This window comes from Euwallacea fornicatus, chromosome 13, assembly GCF_040115645.1.
Source record: "Euwallacea fornicatus isolate EFF26 chromosome 13, ASM4011564v1, whole genome shotgun sequence".
NCBI lineage: Eukaryota > Metazoa > Arthropoda > Insecta > Coleoptera > Curculionidae > Euwallacea > Euwallacea fornicatus.
This window is the reverse complement of record NC_089553.1, coordinates 3,239,957-3,262,273: the sequence shown is the minus strand read 5'-3', so window position 1 is coordinate 3,262,273 and position 22,317 is coordinate 3,239,957. Positions and strand designations below refer to the sequence as shown.

The following is a 22,317-nucleotide window of genomic DNA, read 5'->3' as shown; positions in this document are numbered from 1 at the left end:
TGACATTGGGAGTATTCAGAATATAAACAAAAACTTTTCAATGAAATGACAGTGAAGTTGTCATTGGGATTGCTAGTCAATCATTAGTTTTCTTCTCTGTTTAAAAAAATTGTCAATAAAGTTCAGAAATATCTCAAATCTTAAAGAAATTTTGGTCTCAGTGATGACTGATGATTGATCACTGCAAAATTTTTATCTCGTGAAGTGCGTACATTGATAAAACAAAATTTAATTGTGATATACCATTTTCATACAACGTTTTTGCTCCATTTTATATTTACATATATTTGCGTTAAAAGGGGCTTAGGAGTGATCATCAAAAAATTCTTGGTAGTAGCCCTAACTTTAAGGCGTCGATTAAGCCATTTCCTGTACTATGAAATATCTGACTGACACCAGATGAATTTATCCAAGATGTGCCTCTGATACTACAAGGCCTATCTGAGGTTTTTTCCAATAATCACCCTTTACAACAGAGTAACAACTTTTCTGGTAGAGATATGAAATGCTTATTTGATAAGATGTCTAGCACAAAATAATGAGTTAACATCCTTCCTGGAATTCAATAATAAAAACATGGAAAGTTCTCCTGTAAACGTGGAGTTTGAATGGCTAGACAATTCAAATGTTTCATGGGCTCAAAAGGATGCAGATAACATTGCAAATCGAGACCTGGTGCAATCCATGTATGATGTGTTGGTTCAGAGTAAGGAAGTTAGGACTATTCCTACAAGCTCAGGGAACTTCAATGATGTCCAAACCCTCCCTGGTTTTCAATATGAAGTTCCTACACTATCAGAGCTCAATTCATTTTTAAATATTTTACTTACTTCTCAGGTGAGAATCTATAAAACCATGTTTAAATCAACTATGGGATTATTTTCAATTGCAGCTACAACTAGCCAAAGAAATATTTTCCTCATCCCAGTTTGCTGTGATTATGAAACAAAGGATGATAATCCTAAATCGAATTTATTATGCTTTGGTGATGAGATATCATAAAGAAAAATCAGTGGATGCACAGAACCTGAACTTAAAAAATGCTTTGGTTATTAGCACCTCTTCAAGAGATACTTTGTCTGGTAATTTATTTTAATTCACATTTAAAATGATCATTTATGTGATCATATAAATGATATCTTAGGTTCTCAAGCCCTCTTGGAGATTGGGGTGAAAACAGGTCTTAGTCTTTTATTTTCACTGCTTCAGCAAAATTGGCAAGTGAGCATGATACTTGGAATTCCTTCACTGTGCAACTCAGTGTTAGAGACAACAGTAGATTTAATTAAAAAGCTTCCTCCTTTGTGTCTTTCAAATGATACTCAGCTCACAAATCTCGGAATTACTAGTTTGGAACAAGTAAGATTTATTGCACAATATGTACTAATTATTTACTTCACTCTCATATTTGATATCAATCTTAATATCTTAGGTCTGTGACTTTTTAAAAAATTCAGTCCTTCATGAGGCAGCAGCAGATAGCAAGGGTAAACTGTTGGCATCAGAAATTCTACTTGGTTTAGCACTGCAAAGGGGCTCCTTAAGGTATCTTTTAGAATGGATAGATATGGCATTAGAGGCCTCATGTAAAGAGGTGATTGAAAGGTACTTTAATTCTCATGCTTGTGTTCATTTTTATCACATTTTCTACGCTTTGCAGTGAATTATTTTTGAGTGCAATTATTCAATTAGAGGGGGGAAAGGTAAGACTGAAAGATAAAACACAGAAACTGCCTAGTTCTGGGTCTATTTCTATGTATGAAACTGCCCTGTGCATGTTGGAGATTTTGACTTTAATGGCAGTGGATTATGGTTAGTTTATTTAAACGCCAATTTTATTTATAAATTTTATTTATGATTTAATATCTAGGTGGAGCTTGTTCTGCAGTTGAATCGGCTACCAATGAATCTGAATTTGGCGTCTTTGAAAAATCAGACGTTTTTGTTTGGGGTAGTAATTCATCCCATCAACTTGCTGAAGGACAAAATGAAAAAATATTGCTGCCTGTAAAATCTAAAATATTCAGTCAGATTCAGCAAGTAATTAATAATGATATGAAACACAGCTAACTGCACGTTACAGAAATTTGAAATTTTAGATTGAAGCTGGGCAGTATTGCACATTTGCCATTCACTGGGATGGACACGTCACTGCTTGTGGTAAAGGCAGTTATGGTCGTCTGGGTTTGGGAGAATCTTCAAATCAGACACTTCCAAAGAAAATTTTACTTGAAAGCGTTGTGAAAAAGTTATCTAGTTCTAAAGGTAAGTAATTGAATGGTGTACTTTTTGAAATATAGTGAAGAATTTTGCATTTAGGGTCAGATGGACATACGTTAGCTCTGACGGAAGAAGGTCATGTTTTCAGCTGGGGTGATGGAGACTACGGAAAACTAGGTCATGGAAATTGTGCTACTCATAAACAACCCGAGCGCATAGGAGGACCGTTTCTGGGAAAGACTATCAAATATATCAATGCCGGCTATAGACATAGTGCTGCGATCACTGACGATGGTTATTTATGGACTTGGGGTTGGTTTGAAATAATTTGGGTATTTTCAGAGGGTATAATAAAAATTTTAAAGGTGAAGGAGATCATGGTAGATTAGGCCATGGAGATTATGCAGCAAGACATGTTCCCACAATGGTAGCTGATTTGAAAGATGTGGGACAAGTCGCATGTGGAAGTTCTCATACGTTAGTGGTTTCCAGGGATGGGAAAACTGTATGGTCTTTCGGTAGTGGAGAGAACGGAAAATTAGGGCATGGAGAAATCGCCAAAGTAAACTTTTCACAAAAATAGCCAAAACTGCTCATTTTTCCGTCATATTTGCGGATCAACATTTCGTAAATTTCATATTTTTATATTTCTAAAAAATAATAGCGTGAAACGCGATATTTTCTAGAATTATTTGCAAGCACTAACCTCTATGCAATGTGCAGTTTCGGCTACATTTGTGAGCAGCTTATGTGAGATTGTTTTATTTAAACAAAGATGTATATAGTAGATTTTATAAGCAAAAGATATTTCAGGTTTGCCGGCCTAAAGTAATTGAAGCGCTTCAAGGTTTGGTGATTCAGAAGGTGTGCGCAGCCACATCGTCGTCTCTTGCCTTGACTATTGCTGGCCAGGTAAGATGAACACTTAAATCATTTTAATCCGAAGCCAAATACATATATCATATTTTAATTAAGATATAAGAATATAATAAAGTTGATTTCCAACTTTTATTTGTAGGTTTACACTTGGGGTAGCGGCTCTACCTTAGGTATGGGTTCAGCCGACGCTATTTGGTTGCAACCACTACTCATTGAAGATTTAACTCCCTATAGAATAATTGACATTTCTGTGGGAGACAATCATTGTTTGGCGCTCTCTGATGATCACCAAGTAAGTCTCATTATTTTCTTTTCATGACCATTTAATATATTATAATATTGCTTTTTTTATATTATATAAAAATTATTTGATTTGAAAACAGTCATATATTTTTATTCAAACTTGATTTATGTCCATTAGAAGTTTGCCCTCCATATAACACCTATACTGGCTCCCTTTATATTGAACATAATGCATAGGTATTATAATTTTTATGACAGGTGTTTGCCTGGGGAACGAATACCATGGGACAATGCGGCCAAGGGCACACTTCCAGTCCCATCACTAGTCCTTTGAAAGTAATGGGATTAGACGGAATCATGATACGTCAGATCAGCTCAGGCACTTCACACTCCATCGCTTGGACCACCGTGCCATCTGAGACTCAACAGATCACCAGACATAAACCGTTTTGCCTAGACTTGCACGAGAAGACGTTTTTTCATTTCAAGGTATTAAAGCAGTTACCTAATGAGAGTACAGGGTGCGTCATGGAATGTTGGCTAATTAGCAATTCAAATCGACAAAACCTATTGGCAAATTGAACAAGTCGACGACAACTTCAGTTCTAACATGGCTATTCAAATCCAATTTGACCAACTTCGTATCGCTTGTGGTTGCGAGTTCCCAATGGTGAGCAGCGAATTTGAGTAATTCTGTATAGGTTCTTAAATTTTACGATAATAACCTGCGCCACCGTATATGCTAGCGCACCCTGTGCTTGGCTTTAATGAAGTTTCGGCTTCTAATATATTTTAATTAATATTTAGGCTTTCCTGGAGAAATATGCTAAATCATTTAGTTATAATGAGGAGAACATACCTCGACCATTCAAATCTCGCAAAGATCATCAGGATTTCGTTTTGGTAAATTTGAAATTGCTTTGTACGCATTTCCATTTGTGTATCAGCGCTAACCTCAATACAACTGTTTTGGAGAAGCACGCCAAAGACCTTAGGACTGCACTCTTTAGGTAAAGATTAAAATTTTTTTCATCTGTAAGTAGTATATCTGATGATTTTACGTTTTAGTTTGGTAGATATAGAATCCCCTGCACAAATTCATGACCTTGCGCGTGAAGCTTTAAACGTCGGAGCCCCCTTATTATTACCCCTTTTAAACGAAAGGGTAGAATTCTTGCATTCACATCTCTCTAGTGGCGATAAACTTTCTCAAGGACAGCGAATGCTTTTAAGTATCATACTGAGTAGCTTGGAAGATCCAGTACATATAGCAGCCCTACTGGGATATGGCTCAAACGTAGAGAAAAAAAAAAATTTAGAGATTGAAATGACCTCAAATCTAATGCATGCGCTTCTGAAAAACTTTGCCAAAAATACTGAAGAAACTTTAGGTTCAGTGTCAAAATTTTTGACGCTAAAATCTAAGAGTAAATGGCAAAACCCTGGAAATTCTAAAGTGTACCATTTGCAAAGATTATTAGCATCACTGCAAAACCACATGCTGGCGCACTACACCCTTGATAATCAAATTACAAACTTAGAAAGCTTGAAACTATGTGAAAGCGTAAATTTCCTGGTTGGGCATTTGGAGTGTCTATTTAAATTTGCGATACAGATCTTAAAGAAGGCAGCGGAGATATTGGTTATTTATCCAGATTCTTTAGAGCTCTTATATAATGTCTTGCAAGAATCCGCAGCCGGAGCTATGCTCTTTAAAGTGATGAGTTCTTTATTGTTAATGCCTATTCAGTACGTCAAGTCACTGTACAACGGTCTGTTGGATGTATTGACTGCTTTAGATAAATTCAATCAGCTTCTTCCGGTTGAATTACTCGACGAAAATGATAAGGATAGCTCTCGTTCCGAAACACCCACTTTGGCTCAATTAGCGGAGCAATCGTGGATCTGGATAGTAGATTTACAGAAGACAGTATCGATCCTGATAGGCCGATGTTTGGGGGGCATGCTAGTGGGAAAAGCTCCTACCAAGGAAGAAGGGCAATGCCGTCATTGGTTAGTCAGTAGACTGTTTTCCTGTGGAATTGATAATGAAGGTTTAGGTGTGGAATGTCTACCGGAACTGTCTTATCTCACTGATAGTGTTAATACCATGTTGGCCACCTTGGAACGCCTTCCCGTTGAGGTGCAAGGGCTTTGCAGAACTGCTTTTGGTGTGCCCTATCAGTACGAGGAGGCCTGCGCTGTTTTAGAAGAGCATAGGAACCCTGACGATATTTTCAGTAGAATCGCTCAAAATCAGGAGACTGAAACATTCGAATTCGACACGGAAGAGCGGAAAATGTTTGACCGCATTACGCGTACATTTTTCTATGCAGTCCTTAAAGTCACCGGTTTTTTGGACCGAGGCAGTACCAATAATCTTATTTACAAAGAAGTTTTCAAGTTTTCCACCTCCTTGCGCCAAAAACTATTCAGCATTATGTGCAATTTGAAATTCCGGGAAGATGACACTTTGGAAGACGATAAAGACGGGGACGAAGCCAAAATAATTAGTCAAGAAAAAGTCGCCTACGACTTCAGAGAAGTCGACTTTGAAATTCTCTGCCAAAAAGTACTGCAGCGTTGCTTGTTTTTGCTGATTTTTGTTAAAAGCTTGAAAATTGATATGTCCTCCATGGACTTAAATAGCGAAGATGATGCCCCTGAAAAACCTTATGTGGAGTTTTATAAATCTAGTCGAGATCCTGCTCTCAATGACCTACGCCAAATTTGTTGTATTTGCACGAATTTCGTTCTCAATGGCAGCCAAGAGAAGGTTGCTTACAACATAGCAGATAATGGTTGGAGCAACGACCCAGTCCTCATTTATAAGTCATTATTAAACCAAAAATATAGGGCACAAAGTCGCTACGAGGGTCTGGATCAGCTTTTATATCATCTAACTACCAAAGAACCCACCTTAACGGTACTAAATTGCATTCAACAGCAGTTGCTGGAAGGCTGTTTTGGGCTCGGTAATATAGACAGACAAGACTCCTGCACACCTTATCATCACTATCTAGAAGGAATTGAGAGTTCTCCCTTGGAAATTCAGGAGAAAATTCGCACCATAGTGCAAGGAATTTACGAATTTTTAACAGCCTCATTCAAAAGGTTGGTTTCCGAAAATTCCGAAAACAAACAGTTGCTCTTGGTTACTGTTTTTTCCTTAAGCACTCGCTTCCAACCTATTGACTTAAGCCTGGTAATTAATAACGATTTAGTGCAGAATTTGTTCGAAATGGTTGGAAATAACGTGGGCAGCATTTTCGTTCCTCCGTACACAAAGAGCGAGGCGTTGAGCATTGCGTCTTTGAGACTTATTCGGATTTTGGCCATGTCTTGCTGCATTTACTCGAAGAACCTGGACGTTATTCCTTTGGAAATTATCGTAAATGTTTTGCACGATCAGTTTTTGAAAACCATTGAAACATTTGACGAATGTTGCCAAAATTTAAACAGCGGTCTGTTCCAATGGGGCAACGATCGTCAGATGAGCGACTTTTTATTGTTTTTACGAGTGATTTCATCGAGCAACAGCATACAAAGACTCTTAGCTACCAAAAAATGGATGTATGCCTTATTATCTATTTTAGACACATCCAGTCTAGCTCTGAGTTACAGCTCTCAGATAAGAGTCTTGAAACCTAAACTCTTGATAATACAGCTGCTGCAGATAATATTACCAAAGTTAAAGGTCGTACACATTGACGATGCATTGAGAAAGCTTATAGTAACCAAACTATTCAGTCAATTGGGGAAGGAAATGTGGTCAAAAGTGCAAGGGAGTGAAAGTATGAGTTCGAATAAACTAGAATCGTTATCGCTTGAGTCTTTAAGCGCCAACGGTCCCGATGATTTGCTGACAGTTAAGGATTTCAAGGAAGCTGAAGGAAATGTCCCGGTGCATGACATGGGTTTTGATCCGGATAAATGTTTCAAGTGTTCTATCGAAGGTGGGTAGATATGTCGCCTTTGACGACGCATGAATTAGGAGTTGTTTTAGGTAATTTAACATTGGTACACGGTTCTGGAGGAAGGGGTTTTGGACTTGGGCTGCAGGCGATTAAGTCTGGTTGTTACCAATGGAAAATACTTATTGTCAAGGAAAATCGTGGCAATGAAGGCAAGTTTTAATACAGTTTGTCATAATACTTATACTTCTTTTTCGATAAATTTATTGTGTTTTTTGCCAGTCAAATCTATTATATTAATTCTCGGTTCGCTCGTCCTGCAAATTCCCGCTAACTACATAAAATTATGCATTTCGTAACAGGTTGCTTAAATAGTTGTTTCATAATTACGTTGCAAATGTTTGTCTTATAAATTTACCTGTATATATTTTAAATTTAGTCCCGTTACCCTACCCACTAACTGTAGAGCGGAAAATTATTTATTTAATTATTTCTCTCCCATCAATTATCCAATCGCGTATTGCATTCACTAATAGAGAGCCAATAACTAGGAACATGCATCGGAGTTTCGAAATATCCAGTTCGAGACTTCAGCCACCGATCAACCAACGACATGTGGTTGTATAGAGCTTATAGTGGGAGTCTTTATCACAATGGCGAAAGAGATATCTGTTTTCAAAGTTATACTCAAGGTGACTACATTACGGTAGTTCTGGATATGGATGCTAAAACATTGAGTTTTGGTAAATAGCAAGTTACCATTTATCAATTAGTCTTTATATTGCAAAATTTGTCAGGTAAAAATGGGGAAGATCCTAAAGTTGCATTTGAAAACGTTGAGGCCCCTGAATTGTATCCTTCCGTGATGTTTTACAGTACCAATCCTGGAGAAAAGGTAAAAATTACTGACATGAAGGTCCACGGAACTCAGAGAGACGTTTTACCTGGAGAGCCCAGCTTGGCACCTCTACATGCTGTTTTAGCTGAAGCCTACATTGGTATTTATATATTTCATATGTTTATTTATTTGTGTCGAAACTTAACAATTTATAACTTTAGGTTTATTAAGAAAGCTACACGATTCTGATACATGGACCATGGAAATAAACGCAGTATTGAAACAACGTTTAAATAAAATTGAAGAACTTGTCCCGAATATGGAAACTCATAATTTGGACGAGGCATCTTCAGTAGATGTGGAGGACATGAAAGCGGATGATGATATTAACTTGCAAGAACTGTGTAGCGTCGTTTGGCCGGCTTTAGCTGTCATCGGAGGACTGGATCGCGGACTTAAAATGGGAGGGTATTGTCGGCATAAAACGACCGGCAAGAAAGCAGTTATTTTAGGAGTTTTAAAGAAAGGCATGGATTTTTATTTATCAATAAAAATATCGATGCACAAACAGGTTTAAGCAGATTTACTGCTCACAATTTACGTGTCGGAAATAGTAAGAAAAACTAAATCAGTTAAATTGAGGCAAAATTGCGAATGGTTATGACGAAAAGAGCTCAGCTTGCGAGTTTTCAATGTTAACCAGGAATATGAATAACCCCGTGTTTCTTTTGCCAGGTATCACTACAGTTAACGTTCAATGGGAACACGATCAAGGAGTATCCGACGTAGCAATAGCCAATTTAGAACCCATAGAACCAGAGCCATTTAACACGAGCAAATACGCGGGACTCACGACTGATACCCTGCTACAACTAGCCAGACTTTCGGGCATTACAAATGACGTGTTTTTTCCTCTCTACGATCTAAGCGAAGAGGAACTAATGCTGTTGGACGCCGAATGCAGAAAAAGATCTTGCAGCGGCGAGGAAATGGTGCATTCAAGTTCCGATTCTCAAGTGAACGTCAAAACAACTCAAGATAAACCTGCTGGTCGGCGTACTGTTGAAAGCCTTACTAATGAAATTGTGACGAATATCTTGGATGAGGTTACGAAAATTGCAACCTCCCAAAGTGAGACGGTTCTACGGGGGGAGCAAAATTCCGATGTTAATAGACAGGATAATAACGTGGAAGCAGTGGCGCTGCAAAGGAAATTCGCATCGGTCGAAGATAAGTGTCTAAAGTTGGCGTTTTTACAGTTTTCGGCTTTAAAGGCGCTTGGTAAGTAGCTCTTTGTACTAAGTTCTCACAAATATGCCAACCTAGGCCCGTTCAAAATGTTTTTTTTTTTCTTTTCAGGTTCATTTATTATGACATCCCAATTTACCGAATTGTTCCTCGTCAACGACAAGAAGTCAACAGAAGAAAAGGATTGTATTAGGGAAGTTATGACTGATCTGGTTGATGTAGGTATAGAACAATGCAAGTTGAAGAATATCATTACGGTGGCCGATGCCGAGCGAGCCATGACCGTTCTTCACATGAACTATTCAAAAAATAAAAGTGACCTTGACGATTCGCACAAAAATGTTTCTGATTTGGAACAAAATTCGTCTCAGAACAGCTCAGTAAATAACCTAAATTACCAGCCCGGTTGCAGTGTGTCACGGGAGTTTTCACAAGGAATGACCCTAAGGTGCTAATGCTAATGGCAAATTCAAACATGCGAGTGACTCAAAATAAACGCCCTTCTTTACTGTCTGTACGTTTTGTAGCGAATCTAACTAATGCAGATAGACTTAGACGGTCACTTTATTCCACTGCTATCTGTTTGTCTCTCGCATGTTTTGTTTGCCCGAATTCGTCGTAAGAGAGCATTAATCAATTCTAATTTAATTTAGAAGTTCCAAACGACAGAGGTTTTCCTTGATACCTCCTTCATCGCTTACTGTTCAAGGATCTAGTCCGTTTTCATGTTCGAGAACTGTATCTTTAGGCTCCAGTCCAACCACTGCCAGTCATAGCAGGTCAGTTTACTGTAATGTTTTATTCTAAATTATCATTATTTTACCTCCCCTCAAACTATTGCAGATATTGATGTATATTGTTCCGAAATTCAATTCAATTTTCTGTATCTAGGAATATAGTATAATATTATTGTTGAGGTTATTGGGTAGCAATATTTTTAGACAGAACCTCTTCACATCTAGTGAGTCTGAAGATAATGTTTGGCATGTAAGAAATCGATCTGGTTCCCCACCACCTCCGCCCATAGCAGCACCACTATTAGAAATGGGTTTCCCGTTGAAACACATCTTAAAAGCTCTCTCTGAGACCAGAAGTTCTGGTAGGAGTGTTTATATATCCTGTCCACGAATTAAATGTATCTTTTTATCTTTGATTTTTCTTCGATCAATCTACCTTTTACAGATGTTAAGCAGTCAAATTTGCAATAGATCCATTTAATAAGTGAACAGAAATTAGTTTGCGAATGTAGGCCAAAACTTTTTTTCCTTTCTAGGGGAAGTTAGCGTACGCACTATCAACATGCTGGCCACATGGATGTGCGAGCATCCGTACTTGGAAACTAGACCCGATCAAAGTGCAAGCAATCTGAACAATTTCCGGGAGTTGTGGATTACATCACATGATCTGGTCGAACGTCAGAATTCAGTTATAGACTCGAATCTCAGATTGTAAGCATTGAGTTTACACATTATGTACGTAAATTGAAATTGGTTGGATTATTTTCTATAACAGGTCGCAGGACGTGGAATATATTCATCGTAGAGGGATGGCACCCAGGAGGCGAGCGTATGCAGAATTACGGTCTTTTGCAGAAAGAGTGGAAAGGTATAACGTTTGTTGAGAAATTTTATTTAGAGTAAAAACGAAAAAGCGGACTAAAAAGTGTCTAAATTACTTCAGAATTTAGAAAGTCGATGTTCAATAGAATTTTTCAACATTGTCGGGAAATTATACAATAAAATTCTAGGCATAAGAATGCATCAAAATTGTTTTATCATTGCCAATAAGTCAATGGTTTCCCGCTTATCGTTAAATGTGGTACATTGACCATATATTGTCCAATCAAATACGAAGAGAGTCCTCAATCAGTTGCGTTTTAAAATGTCGAGACATTCATTCAATTTATATCATTTATATCTTTAGTACAATTAAAAGTTGAAGAAGTAATTGGCTAAGATATATATATATATATATATATATATATATATATATATATATATATATATATATATTTATAGTCTCTATCTTAGCTCTATTGTCATGTTGCGCTACCGTTGTCGGTTATCATAAATGTTCGTAAAGAGTATTTTTAATTCAATTGCACTCATGTATTAAGAAAGTTTATTGATAACTAACTTTAGTCTTGTTCGGTATTAATTTGTAACAGTCGAAACAAGCTTTCATCTCCCATTTTGCTGTTGTTCTTAAGCTAATCTGAGACGGGCTGATGTTCTGAGGGCTTGAGGTATAATTACCTAACTCACTGCCCATTCTTTTCAATGGTATAGTTTAATGAAAATATGTAATATTACAATACAGTGTGTACCATTTTACCTTTTATTTCGTAGAGCTTTGCAAGACAGATTTCGCGTCCGGCAACAGCTGCACGAGCGTGAGCATGTGCGAGGCGAAGCGCACCCTTTATTACGTAACCCTGGAATTCATGTCACCAACCCTGAGGACACACCAACGCAGCAAGAAAATACTCAAGATGGTGAACATACTTATTTCGTAAAGAAAAAAAAATTATCACAAACTTAATATAGTGCAATATTCTGAGGAGCCTCCTGCTAATGACGATACAAATACCACGAATTTCGTCGATATCTCGAACAAATGTGGAGTGTGTCCTTACTGTGAGCATTTATCGCCTTATTTAGATGCCCATATGTTTTCTTATCATCCTGGCTGTGGGGCTTTATGGGGACCGGGAGTATGTGGTTACGTTACTGACAAGTATGCAAAAAGTTCTGAAAGGCGGGTAACATTCTTTTAATTCTAACTTTTTGTCAGGTTTTATGTAATTTGCTATAAGTGCAAAAACAAATACTTAGCCGAAAATAAAGCTGAGAACATTCTGGCATTACAGTGTCCCGATATTATCCTTGATAATAACGATATAACTGAAGAAAACATGCAAAGTTTGAGGTTTTCTATACCAGAGTGCGACAACATGGAACAGATTAAAGGGTATTTAATAAGTTATTTTTCACATTGTTCTTTCCACTACTAATCCCTTGAAATAGATTCCTTGGAATGTCTGACCAAGACTTATTTGTGAAGACGATAAATTTTCCGGGGGTCGATCCTCTAGGTGGCAAATCCGTCCCAAATGTACCAAGGGAATTTGAGAAACGCGAAGGAACTAAATCGAAATGCATAGGTGCCCAAGCTATGACCTTAAACACTCCTTTACAAAGAATATTGGGCATTAAAGATTTGAGCACGTCTATCAGAATATTGCTTTGCAGGTTAAGTAAAAGCTACTTTGCGTTCGAATATATTAAGAACTGAAATGTACCGTTGCAGGCAAGTTATACTCAACGTTTTATCTCTATTATCGATGTCTACAAATTACGCTAGTCTAATATCATGCCTAGAACTAATCGGTTTGGGAGATATAAGGAAAGTGGTGCGGCTGATGACCTTAACAGCCATGAATCGAGTGGAAATAAGCAGAATTCAAGATTCATCCGAATTCCTCAACTTCAGGCTGCCAAAAGACTTTAACCAGCTCACCACTCAACTACCTAGTGCTGCCAATTCTTGCCTTAAATATTTAAGCGTTAGTATAGCAGCTTTGGCTCAGAACGACTTGGATTCGTCAAATTTAGTTGTTAATATATGCACCAAGGATTTATTAATGGGGGCGTTCGGAGTCGTTATTCCACAATCTGGTAAGTGATTGCGTTTTAGACACCCCTAACATTAAAAAAATTCTCGTCAACAGGTTTCGCCGTCACTCAAGCTTTGGTAAACATACTTTCAACGCACGGAGGTTGCTCTTTAATGGATCTTCCTAAAGAAGAAACTTGTCTAAGTCCTCACATGGAAAGACGAGGGGTAGGGCCTTTGTCTTTGGCAAATGCGCTCTCAGCGTACATTATGTCTAATCGGTAGGTAACAAATTACTTGAAGAGTGTTGAACAATATTTAGTGCCAAATTATTGTACGTGCAAAAAAATGATAGAAATTTAATTTTACAGAGTAGTAAAACAAGAACGGGAATGGGCCGCCCAACAGCTGTTCAAATGTATTGCTACTAAAGTGCAAATAATGTCAGGTTCTAGTTTAGAACAAGTAAACTTCGCTGACCTTTCCGGAACTATGCCCAAGCAAGATATAACTTTGCTTGAAGGTATTTTGTTCGTCAATAGAACTTTATTTGAAGCTAATTAATAAAAATTTTTTCAGGACACGATAATAGAGTGAGTACTTTAGCATGGCATGAAAAGACCTGCACCTTGGCTTCGGCTGGATATGACGGCACGATACGGTTATGGAGCGTTAAATCTGGTCAACAACCGGCTCTCGATTCTACGTTAATTTTCAGCACCAGCGGGGAGACTTTTGGAAGTGATTTGCAGGGAAAATTAATTGGTATGATGTTATATATAAAGAGTAAATATGTAATTATGATACGCTTTTAATTTATTCCGATTGATAGGTCATCTGCACTGGTCACCATTGGGCGATTATCTAGCCGCTGCATTAGACACCGTAATAAACATCTGGCCAATCAGAAGATCGGAACAGTCTGAAGGCTACAATTGGTTCATTGAACACCAAAAAGACTTCATTACCACCTTGTGTTGGCCAAGGAATAAAAATGGGGAAACTTCAGATAAAGAATATTTGTTGGTGGGCAAAATTGATGGCAAGTCTTGTGTAAATTGAGCTATTTTCAATTAATTTCAACTCGATTTTATAGGTACTGTTACAATTCTGACCATTTTGAACGAATTAAGACAGGTAGAGATACTAATGAATTTCTCAGTGCCCCACGCAGTTGTCCATATGGATTGGTACCATGAAAATTTGCACTATGCCGTTGGATATTTGGATGGCTCTTTAAAGCTCGCCAATGTAAACAGTCTTTCTACAATAATTACCGTTCAAGCCCATGAAAACGCCATTTCATCTTTTGAGTGGGATCCGAGGGGTAAATAGCGTGTTCGAATTAATTTCCGCATCCTTTACGTTCCATTCAATAGGCATATTATTGGCCACAATATCCGTGGATATGTTTTGCAAACTGTGGAAAATATCCGACCAAAAACTGATACTTTTGCACACCATAATATTGAGCCATGAGCCTGCCAGCGTCACATGGTCACCATTGATTGGAAAGAGTCCCACTCCTTTGCTCCTTGTAATAGGAACTAATTATGGGACTGTCAATGTTTGGCGGGTATTTTAATTAAATTTATTATTTTCGGCTATTTTATGTGATTTTTGCAGACTCCTGACCATGAAAATGTGAAAAACGAAGTTCCTCGCTTAATGTTCTCCTCACAGGGTCACTCATATAATGCCGTTACCAGTCTTTCGATCCACTCGAGTGGAATGTTACTTGCAAGCGGCTGTTTAAAAGGTAAGTGAATTTTATTAGAGATACATATTTACGTAAAAATGAGCGATATTAGGATGTGGTTCCATTAATTTATCCAGATCTATCGCGACTCTGTCAATATACCACAAAAAGCAAGAATTATTTGGATAATCCTTTAAAACTTGCTGCTTTGAATAAGTTACATGACATTTTCAGGACCAAGCGGAGTTGTCAATATTTGGTCGCTTCACGATGGAAGTTTACTTTACACCCTTACCGGAATGGGTGGAGTAGATACGAACGGCCTAAAATGGATTGACTCGACTAGCAGCGTCGCAGTAGCTTTTTCGCGGTCTAAAACTATCAGTTTACTAAATTACAGTTTAGAAGATTTAAAGAATAATTTGCCTTTGGCTGCAGTAAGATGCGCTTTGATGAAGAAAGGTGTTCGGGGTAGATATCTTCGTTTCAATAATTTAAGTGTATATAACTGAAGGGAAATATACTTTAGGTATAAAGAATTCTCCGTTTTTCAAGAATTTGGCCAATCTCTTGCCGAAAATTTTGCTGAACCAATATAACTCGGAAAAATTACACGTTTCCATGGGGACTCAGTTAATGCACAGTCTTTATTTAAAGAGTTTAGCTTCGTTAGCGATTATTCTAGACTTGGAAAAAGTCATTTGCTACAAATTGACGCCCTACAATGATCGCAACGACGTTGAAATAGTACAGGAATATCATTGGTTGCACACATTTAGTTTGGCGGCGCAAATGGCTGATAGTTTAGTCAAAAGGTAACGTGATAATAAAAAAAGAAATATCTAATTCATAAAATTAACTTTTTAAATTCCGTTAAATATAAATGGTGATTTTACTTGCAGAAACGATTTACCAGAGAGTGTCCTGAATGTGACTCGTGTATTGGACGAAGAGTTCCACCCTTCTGCTGTCATAAACGGATTCTGGACAATACAACAAGATGAGCAGATTATGCAATGGGCATCGCAACGACCTCAAGACTGGGAAATTGGTGGCAAATGCAAGGTAAAACTCACGTTATTATGTTTGCCGAATAAACGAGCAACAATCTAATTATAACTTATAGTTATTGTATGTATATATTAATTTGTGAGACTCCAGCTATAACTCTTTAATTTAAGGCATACATGTGGGGATCAGATAGACACGGGCAACTTGCCGAGCTCGGTTTCAGTGCCTCATCTCCAATGCCAGTAGAATCCTTCTCAACATCAAGAAAAATAGTTTGCGGCCAGAATTGCACCTTCGTTATTACCGCCAATGGCACAGTGATGGCCTGCGGAGAAGGAAGTTATGGTCGCTTAGGTCTGTTCTTGATCTTTGTCATTGCCTAATTTAAAAAACTTGCCGCTTTCGTTTTCGATAATAGGTCAAGGAAATTCCGACGATCTCCACTCATTAAGTGTGATCTCCAGTTTACAGGGATTCGTAATCACTGATTTAGCAACCTCAGTAGGATCAGATGGGCATAGCCTTGCGTTGGCTGAAAGTGGCGAAGTATTCTCTTGGGGTGATGGTGACTATGGCAAACTGGGTCATGGCAACAGTGACCGGCAACGCAGGCCCCGACAAATTGAAGCATTGCAAAATGTGGATGTCGTTCAGGTAAAGCAAAGGTTGTTTTAGTCAACTTTTGTAGGAGAAAGAATTTCCTAATGTTGCGAAACTTAGGTCTATAATTCGCGATCATGTTTGAGCTATTCATTTTTTTCCACAAATTTTAGTTGTTCAGAAAACACCAAAATTACCAATGCAGGTGTTAAGGATATGCAATTGATAATCACTGTGATATTGTACATGTCAATAGAACCACCGCACAATACAATGTACTCCAGAAACCTAAAATAAGACGTTCTAAGCAAATTCTCCTATATCCATTGTTGGTTAGTTTTGCGGTTGTCGGACGTCAAAGTTCTCAAACTGATATAGTATTTTCAGTAAGAATTGCTAATCGCATTTATCGATTTTTTTCATTTCAAGTAATTTCGACTTTCGACTAAAAGTTTAATTACGTCACTCTCATTAACTTAACAAAACTTAACTGTAAACCACAAAAAACAAAAATCAAAACTCACCTCGAGCACCAATAGCGTGAACCAGAATCACATCAGCAACGTTCACTTTCACTCACAAATTGATAGTTAAACGCCGCCCACTTTCACTCACCAAGTCATGGATAAACCAGCGGTGTGCCTTACGAGTCTTTAGAACAAAAGAAATCCCGATTACCCTGATTCTAAGGGCAACGCGAATTACACACGTCTTGCTCATCGCCGCGTTGACATTCGACTGAATCATCTACGAAGTGATATCGGTACCAAAGCGTACAAAAAATATACAACCTGCTTTTGTAAAGGTACAGCTGATCGGTCTTGGAAACGATACGCGATAGGAAGTAGTATGCTATGTTTCCAGATTTATTAAAATGGGCGGAAAAGATGTAAATTCAATGCGGTAGTTTCATTATTCAAACGTACCCTGATGAAATTAAAAATATTTTTCCCATTGCAAAAAGAATATTATCTAAAAAGAAGTCTAACGTCTTTCAAGAACAATATTAATATAGAATTTCAAACTATATTCAATACGTAATGTTCATAATTAATATACATATGTATATGATATTGCTCAGCTTATGATAGAGAAAATATTAAAGCCATTTGCACGAGGGATAACAACGATATAAACTATTATTTAAAAATCACCAAAATGCCGGTCGCGTCAAAACACGCCAATTTATGTAGTAACTTGTAGTTCCAAAATTAGCAAAAATAACCTTCAACCATTATTTCAAAAAAACGATATGAATTTGAGAACTTTGCTTCGCTTTGTAGGCACTAAACAAAGCAATATTGGATATCGGTTAGTTTCTCTAAAACACCTTATTTTTTATTCAAGAATTTTTGGTCAGGCGTTGTACATTCATTTCAAAAACACCCTGTATATTGTCAAGTTTTTGAGTAATAGCTTAAAATATACTAGGTCGCATGCGGGTTTAAACACAGCGCCGTTGTAACTAGCGATGGTAAACTCTTCACTTTCGGAAACGGAGACTACGGCCGTTTAGGATTGGGATCCACATCCAATAAGAAGCTTCCTGAGAGAGTTATTGCATTAGAAGGTAAACTGATGTCGCGTAATCAAAGATACAATTTAATTAATTAACTAAAATACATGACAAGCATGACATAATTGGTGAAGACTTCAAACTAAGTGAGGTATTTCAGGCTGCAGAATCGGTCAAGTGGCGTGCGGCCTCAATCACACTGCTTGTGTTAGTGAGGACGGTTTGGAGGTTTGGACTTTCGGTGAAGGAGATTATGGGAAATTGGGTATTTTTTTAACCTCTCACGACAAAACTTGGAGTTAACGATATACTATGAACCTTTAGGCCTTGGTCACACGACCACAAAATCCATACCCCAAAAGGTAGACACGATGTGCAGTATAGGGATCAAGAAGGTCGGTTGCGGTACTAACTTAACTGTATTCCTTACCAAGGGCGGAAAACTTTATGTGTGTGGCATAGATCGGGTAAGTGATCTTATAAATTTCAAAAGCAATGTTATGAATGATTTTCTGCCGCAGGTTCCCTGGCACAGCTTAGTTAAAGATAGACCACCTTATTTGCCATATCAACTGAACAGTTTAGATGACTATTTCATCGAAGATTTTGCTATTGGAACTGAGCATGTGCTCATTCTTAGCAGGTGTGGAAAGGTATGTGTTTATAAATATTCCGATAAATGAATAAAAGAATTGAAACTTGAGACATCATCGATTTGTTTTAAGTTTCTTTATCTTTCTTAATTTAATCTAATGTAGTTTTGATTCAAAACTCCATAAGATAAGTCTTGAAGCTCTATCTCATTCATAGTAACACTTGGTTACAGGTATTTGGATGGGGTATGAACACTGAAGGTCAGTGTGGCCTCCCTCATGTTTCATTGGTTCGCGACCCTGAAGTCATAGCTGAATTATCCAACAAAGGAATCAAGCAAATTTCAACAGGTCAGTATAATAATAAAGGATTATTTGGACATTCCTTGATAAATAATCGCTTGATAAAATGGTAATATTGATTTAGGACGCACACACAGCGCAGCCTGGACAGCCCCACCACTTCCTAAAAGAACTCCCGGAGCTTCTCAATGCTTAACCTTTGGCCTGCCTGGCGAAACTCCTCCTCAATTCGATCTTTTGCAAGGAATTTCTGTCAAATCTGTCCAAGCCAGATTAAAGTTCTTGTACAACTTCTCTGATAAATTATATTCATGCTGGACTTTGATGCCGCTAAGTGCTCAACAAGCCGAATTCAACGTACCACCACTGGAGGGATTAGTTTCCCATAAATTAAGGCCACTTTTAGCTCCCCGGGTGTACACTTTGCCGTTTGTGCGTTGTATTGGCAAGACTATGGTACAGGGGAAGAACTATGGGCCCCCTATTGTTGTTAGAAGAATTTCGCAAGAAGGTGGGTGTTGCTTTTTGATTTTTAAGTATTCTTTAAAGCATAAATACGGTTTTTAGGTCGCAAGGTTAAACCAATATTTATTCAAATTGCTAAACAAGTAGTGGAAATCAAACCTCAGGATCTAAGATTGCCGTCAAGGGCTTGGAAAGTTAAACTGGTATGTTCAAGGACTTGCCATCTTTTTGTGGAATATTAACTCCATTATTTTAACGTATAATAGGTTGGTGAAGGTGCTGATGATGCTGGTGGAGTGTTCGACGACACGATTACGGAAATGTGTCAAGAGATTACGAGCAACGTGGTACCACTTTTGGTCCCCACACCGAATGCTCTGAACGATGAAGGATTTAATCGAGACAAATATCTCCTTAATCCCAACTTAAATTCCACCCAGCACTTGATGTGGTTTAAATTCGTTGGTAAGTTTCGTTTTGAAGATTACCAACAATCTTGGTGTTTTCATTCTCCTTATGTGGTAAAGCTCAGGGTAAACTATAATGCGCTAAAAATTCACTACCGTAGCATATTTGCCTTTCGTCAAACAAAAGTTAAATTTGAAGCCGGCAACAATCCCCTTGAAGAATAAAAATACTTGTAGCATTTATTGGTGGACTTATTACATTGTCTGGAGTTAACTAGAGACGTCATTGGAGTATTTTGCATAATGATGAAACTCATATTAAACATTTGCAAAATTTTAGACATAAGATTTAGATGTAAAACACCCAATTATTGAACTATTAGCAGTACCACTTAAACACATTTTTCCATGATACACTAATTGCAGGAATTTTGTTTGGTGTGGCTGTAAGAACGAAAAAGCCTCTGGCCATACCACTAGCAGCGTTAATATGGAAACTAATAGTAGGAGAACCAGTTTCGGTAGAAGATTTAGAAGATACTGACTCGATGTACGTCCAAACGTTGCGGAGCATAAGAGACATCGATCAGTCCGGAGTGACCGCTGAGTACTTCCACGAAGTCATACCTTTGCAAACATTCGAAGGCCAAAGTTGCACGGGAAAGGTTGGTTCAAAAATTATAAAAAGCATCAATGTTTCAAAAAACGGCTTAAGAAAATATTACCAAACTTTCTATGTGAGCGATCTACAGGGTCCAAGATATTTGAAATACTATACAGGGAGAATTAGCTCAAATAAGAACATAGCAATTGCGCAAATGCGAAAACAACCACATTAATTTTAATATGGCTCAAACAAAGATCAACGATGTAGGTGGCGCGACTGCATGTTGAATTGGGCGGAGTCAGTCCAGATCCAGTTACTAGACGTCTCAGCGTTTCAGAATGGTTATTAATATAACTTCTAGTGATGAATTAATCGCTCTTCTTTCATTTATTTACATTGCTGCTTTTTGCTTTGATATTTTAAAAAAATGCCTTTTTCGCGAAATTACCAAAATCGATACTAATATAAACATCGAAGTGTCGACGTCGACTATACTAACTCCGCCCCCATCAGCCGCCTCTTTCGCAATCCATTTCGTTGGCCCTTGTCGTAGGTATATTAAACCTTATGCGGTTCTTCTTCCACTTGCACAATTCCTATGTTTTCATTTGAACTGATTTTACCTGTACAGTTGCGTATACACGTGTGATTCGTGGTGGCTTAGTTGATCAAACGTTTTAACATTGTTTAGATTGTTCCTATCACTCACGGGGGAAAAAATATAGCCCTGACTTTCGAAAATCGAGCCCAATATTACGAACAAGCTGTGAAATTCAGACTGCAGGAGTTTGATCTTCAGGTAAACTTTTCAAGAAAAGAATTCGATAGTTTATTTTTGAGTTATTAATGAATAGGTTGCTGCCATCAGAGAGGGTATGTCCGGAATAATCCCCGTCCCGCTTTTAAGTTTGATGACATCTGACCACTTGGAACAACTCGTGTGCGGCATGTCGCATATCTCAATTAACGTTCTGAAGAAGATCGTAAGGTGTGCAGTACAAGTTAATCGTATTCTGTTGGTGTTTTAATCATGCATTAATTTAGATATCGGGAACTTGACGAAAACAGCCAATTGGTGAAATGGTTATGGAGCATCCTTGAGAGCTTCGCTGACAACGAAAGGGTCTTATTCATGAGATTTGTGTCTGGTAGATCTCGATTGCCCGCAAACTTGGCAGATTTATCCCAAAGATTTCAAGTATGTAAAAAGCATTATTTTGAAAAAATATCCTCTTCAAACCACTCTGGGAATTATTCTAGGTAATGAAAGTAGACAAGGCAGTAAATGGTCTTCCGACAGCGCAAACGTGTTTCTTCCAATTGAGACTGCCACCCTATTCTAGCCAAGAAATTATGGCCGAAAAGCTGAGATATTCCATAAATAATTGTAGGTCAATCGACATGGATAATTACATGTTAGCGAGGAATACCGAACAAGGCAATGTCTCCGACGAAGACTGGTCGTACGGTAGTTAAATTCTGGTGAGTTTGTCAACAAATACAGGGTATCTCAATAATTTCTATCATAATTAAATGTATTTATGTAAACTTGCCATCGTTACCTTTATTTCTTCGTCAGATAAATGTATCCGAGATTAGGATGGTAACATGAGGATCTCATAGGAGGCATAATTGGTTTAATGGAGAAATGTTTTTAAAAAATAAAAATATAGATAGTATTATTTTGGCTATTTCAAACAGTCATTTTTGTCGGGATTTTAGAGCTAAATATCAAGTTTTAACGCATGATTTTAAAGGAAATGTTATGCTTTTTCTGAATAAATTCAGAGATATATTTTAAAGGTCTTTGTGTAACGTATAGCATTAAAAATTCCATAATATTTACTTAAGTAATTTCGGGCATAGTTGATGGTTCCGGATCCCCATTGGCATTCCTCATATTTTAGAAAGGCACTATGTAATAATGATAGAAATTCGAAAACATTATTGTGGTACCCTGTATGTAATGGAAATCGAAATAAATGTAAAAACGGTTTTAGGTGATATAAAGGGTTTCTCCAAAAATGAAGGCTGAGATAACACTGTTTCTTTTAAAAAAAAATACCTACTATTTTTCTGTTATGTTGCATATATTTTTCAATAATTAAAGCGTGTTTGACTATTATTTAAATGCATTTTTTACATCCAAACCAAAACAG

The 22,317-nt window shown here is 37.6% G+C and overlaps 1 protein-coding gene across 2 annotated transcripts; it reads left to right on the top strand.

Moving 5' to 3' along the window:
- Positions 1–100: 100 nt before the first annotated feature.
- On the top strand, positions 101–22,283 carry LOC136342972 (probable E3 ubiquitin-protein ligase HERC1). 2 transcript variants are annotated; one of them, XM_066289283.1, is made up of 55 exons: positions 101–837; positions 893–1,082; positions 1,145–1,359; positions 1,433–1,605; positions 1,661–1,812; positions 1,871–2,040; positions 2,100–2,265; positions 2,320–2,532; positions 2,586–2,782; positions 3,034–3,132; positions 3,239–3,391; positions 3,601–3,831; positions 4,150–4,352; positions 4,411–7,298; positions 7,349–7,468; positions 7,808–7,999; positions 8,054–8,254; positions 8,316–8,621; positions 8,830–9,375; positions 9,454–9,790; positions 9,996–10,121; positions 10,284–10,441; positions 10,616–10,790; positions 10,855–10,947; positions 11,691–11,836; positions 11,889–12,078; positions 12,136–12,312; positions 12,369–12,593; positions 12,652–13,019; positions 13,073–13,238; positions 13,329–13,480; positions 13,537–13,722; positions 13,790–13,999; positions 14,054–14,284; positions 14,337–14,533; positions 14,584–14,716; positions 14,891–15,127; positions 15,186–15,471; positions 15,559–15,721; positions 15,838–16,021; positions 16,086–16,321; positions 17,699–17,837; positions 17,944–18,048; positions 18,108–18,250; positions 18,305–18,436; positions 18,610–18,727; positions 18,804–19,190; positions 19,247–19,347; positions 19,411–19,609; positions 19,978–20,216; positions 20,850–20,957; positions 21,013–21,146; positions 21,203–21,356; positions 21,419–21,640; positions 22,159–22,283. In XM_066289283.1, the coding sequence occupies exons 1-54, from the start codon at positions 577–579 to the stop codon at positions 21,632–21,634; spliced, it is 13,227 nt and encodes a 4,408-aa protein (XP_066145380.1). In that variant the 5' UTR covers positions 101–576; the 3' UTR covers positions 21,635–21,640; positions 22,159–22,283. The 2 variants fall into 2 exon arrangements, with proteins under 2 accessions (XP_066145380.1, XP_066145379.1); XM_066289282.1 differs by having other exon boundaries at positions 18,108–18,436.
- Positions 22,284–22,317: the final 34 nt, after the last annotated feature.